General features: G+C 35.0%; 1 protein-coding gene across 1 annotated transcript; it reads left to right on the top strand.

The window, feature by feature from the left end:
• Positions 1-1,564: 1,564 nt before the first annotated feature.
• LOC131030868 (UDP-glycosyltransferase 72B1-like) lies at positions 1,565-3,349 on the top strand. Its single transcript, XM_057961812.2, has one exon. It carries the CDS (start codon positions 1,631-1,633, stop codon positions 3,026-3,028), a length of 1,398 nt encoding a protein of 465 aa, XP_057817795.1. The 5' UTR covers positions 1,565-1,630; the 3' UTR covers positions 3,029-3,349.
• The last annotated feature ends 475 nt before the right edge of the window (positions 3,350-3,824 follow it).

Here is a 3,824-nt window from a genome sequence, read left to right as displayed (position 1 = left end):
ATATAAAACTTGTTGGCTTTTAGTTATTTTCTCCACTTTTACAACGACCCCTAAATTCTTCCATAATTCATAAACACAACTTAGTATTCTTTAGTCCCCATTCTATCTTAATATAAAGATTCATATGTACAATTTTTTTGCATTATTCAATAGTTCTACAGAAATTTATAATCAACCATATTTATAACTCAAAAACATTTAATCATATATTACTATCGGCTAACCATTGCACGTCCATTTGGTGCAAGCGCTAGTATTTATCATCATACAAATGATCAAATAGTTTCATTTGATTTGCAGGCTCTCATGAATGAGCAACACATATGATCGTGGTTTCAAAAATTTATAATCTTATAATTTTTTTAATATAAATATTAAGATACGTGTAATCAATCTTATAATTTTTTTAATATAAATATTAAGATACATATAATCAATATATAATATTTAATTAAGTATATAAATGAAAGGATGTTCAAGAATAAGATTTAAATGTAGAATGAAATAAATAGGTTTTCAAGAAATATCTAATCTAAGCTATGAATTAAATAAGTCTACAATGCATATAGAATACAAATTCAGATATAAATTAATTTTGAGACATTTCATAATGATTTAAGCTGTGAATTTGAATTATAACAAATCTTATAAAATAAGAATTATTACAACAAAAAGTAATGTGAATTTATAATTGAAAAATGAGAGAAAAAAATTACTTAAGATTTATAATCAATTTTTTTTTTTAAATGACATTCTATTAACAATTAAAAAAATAGATTATTTTAATTTAAAGTTGAAAATGAGTAAATGAGAAATGAAATTTGCACACAGTCTGTAAATGTACAAACAAATTAATTGAAAGCATTCTATTATTATAACCATATTACTCATAAGATGCAATTGTTTTATCTATGTGATTGCATTTGATTAGATGGTATTGAATGATGTTGCATATGATTAAATAATATGAAGTAGTTAGGATGAATGCTTTAAGATTAGAATTAGTAGATGGATTGAAGTTGGAATCTATTATTAATATATTGTTTTATTATTTGATGTTTTAGTGATCTTTCTATTTTCCTTTATTATTCTTGTAAGTATTCAACATAATAAATAAATAATAGAATAAGATTTGGACTTTTTCTTTTTTGAAAGGAAATATTAGTATTATAAATTATTATAATAATGCTCATATCTTGAACTAAATCTTTTTTTGTAATATACTGAAATTAAAATATAAAAATTATATATTATAATATAAAATATGTTTAACCATTAATAAAAAGAGATCATATAATAGAGTCGTTATCTAAATATAAAATAGGTATATGTCATTTCATACCTATAAGAAAAAGACAATACAATATATATATTATGTATTTAAATTAATTTCTTTTAACTTCAAACATGTATACTCTTTTTAATGAAAACCTTATTATTAAAAACATTTTATTTATATTCATAGGAACCGACAGCACTGTGGGACCTCTCCATTACTCTAGAATGTTCAGTCTACGGTAGTGTTAATTTTTTTGTTTAAGGACATCCGTATGAATGAATCTGCTAATTAGTACCTTGTGGCTATTCTTTTGCTTACAATTTACAGTTCCAGTAGCTCTCTCTGCCTTCGATGGAGAAGCCACATCTCGCCATTTTTCCCCTCAGCGCTGGGATGGGGCATTTCCTTCCGTTAGCTGAGTTTGCAAAGCGTCTCTGTGAGTTTCATGGCTTCTCCATCACCCTCATCATCAGCAGGTGGTTGTGGACATCTCGGCCACCTGCACTTCTTGAACGATTGGCCTCCTCTGCTCTCGACATACGTATTACAGAGATTCCTCACATCACTGTGGATGAAGATGAGCCAGACATGAAAATAGAAACCAGTGTTTCGAAGTTCGTGCTGAAAGCAGAGCCACACATTGAAGAAGTTCTTCTTCAATCGTCGCGTTCATCTTCGCCCATCTCTGCTTTTATTACAGACTTCTTCTGTACGGACCTGCTCGACGTTACCGCCAAGCTGAAGGTGCCATCTTATCTATTCGTTCCGGCCTCTGCTTCTCTTGTCTGCTTAATGTTACATCTTCCCAAGCTCGTTTCGGAGATAAAAGTTTCATTTAAAGACGCCGATTTTGATGTGGAGATACCAGGGCTACCGCTGATTCCAGCCAGAGATCTGCTCACTCCTCTTCAGGACAGATCGAATTCTGCATTTAAATGGGTGGTCCACCATGCCTCCCGCTTCAAGGAAGCATCAGGAATTCTCATTAACACCTTTGCTGAACTAGAGGAGGAAGCCATGAAAATCCTAGGCACACCTGCAACACCCACCATCTATCCAATAGGCCCGTTGATGGTCACAGAGTCTGATGCTCACGACGAGTCTAGGTGCCTCAAATGGTTAGATGAGCAGCCTCCATCGTCCGTTCTGTTTGTGGCATTTGGAAGCGGCGCCATTTTTTCGAGGCAGCAAATCATAGATCTGGCGATTGGACTCGAAGCCAGCGGCCACCGGTTCCTGTGGGTGATACGCGGGTACAAATCTGGGGACTCCTCTTCTCTGGAAACTGACATTTCTCAGCTTTTACCGGAGGGTTTTCAGAGTCGAACCTGGGACCGTGGGTTTGTGCTTCTAAATTGGGCCCCTCAAGTACGGATCCTTTCTCACCCATCTACGGGAGGGTTCCTTTCTCATTGCGGGTGGAATTCTACGCTGGAGAGCGTGTCGCATGGAGTTCCAATGATCGGTTGGCCCCTGTTTGCCGAACAGAGGATGAACAAGGTCATACTGGTGAAGCAGATCCAAGTAGCAATAGATTTGAAGATGGAAAGCACCGGTTTTGTGAGGAGAGAAGAAGTGGAAAGAGCAGTGAGGGAATTGATGGAAGGAGAGGAGGGAAGAAAGGCGAGGGAGAAAATGATAGAGTTGAAGGACAAGGCCAAGATTGCTATGATGGTAGGAGGGAGCACAATGAAGGCCACTGCCAGTGCAGCCGCAGGTTTAGGACATAGACCAAGCTTGAATACCTAAGTTAGTGGTGTGATGTAGGTCAAATTTGTTGCTTCGAACTAGCTGCTATGCCGCCTTCCTTTTCCTCTTGGTAGCAGAAATCTGTTGCTTTGTCACAGGTTATACTTCTGGTTGTGTTCTCTGCTTTTGTTCAGCTTTTAGAGGGAAGGATCAGCTGTTTTGTCAGAATGATAAAGAACAAGCATAAACAGTTAATTCTTATTATATAGATTGTAGAAGCTTAATATCTGTTACTTATATTTAGCTGTTTCCAGATTAGATTGTGTGAAATATTCTGATATTAATGTTTCGGTTCGTGATCTATCATAGATAAAAAGCAAGCAGAAACAATTGATTCTTATTCTATAGATTGTGAAAACTTGATATCTGTTACCTATATGTTCTCTTTGTAGTGGCTCTTTGTTAGTGCATATTTTTCTTTTAAAATTGGATTCGAACTATGTGAGTATGCTGCTTTCTCATAACTGCACAAGTGTTCTATAAACTGTTAAATTATAGAATAGTGCAGATTTGTTTCAAACAGTGTAGAATAAACTAGTCCATACAGTTCCCGTCTGATAATAAATCTTTCTTCCAAAGTTTTTGATAAGCTGAGAGAATATCATAATTGATGATTTGCGTGTTTGGTTTGGTTAATCTGTACAAGTTAACGCAGTCCTGGATAGGTGTTCAAAAGAACCGGTATCCAATCTAGGCAGCAAACAACCCACACTCTTCCATATTTTCGTTCCAAGAATAGACATATTTAACTCCAGAGCATTTCAATTAAAACTTAGGGGCTCTCATCAGAGAGTCT

This window comes from Cryptomeria japonica, unplaced genomic scaffold (genome assembly GCF_030272615.1).
Source record: "Cryptomeria japonica unplaced genomic scaffold, Sugi_1.0 HiC_scaffold_1290, whole genome shotgun sequence".
NCBI classification, from domain to species: domain Eukaryota; kingdom Viridiplantae; phylum Streptophyta; class Pinopsida; order Cupressales; family Cupressaceae; genus Cryptomeria; species Cryptomeria japonica.
The sequence above is the reverse complement of the archived record's forward strand: the minus strand, read 5'-3'. Positions and strand labels throughout refer to the sequence as shown.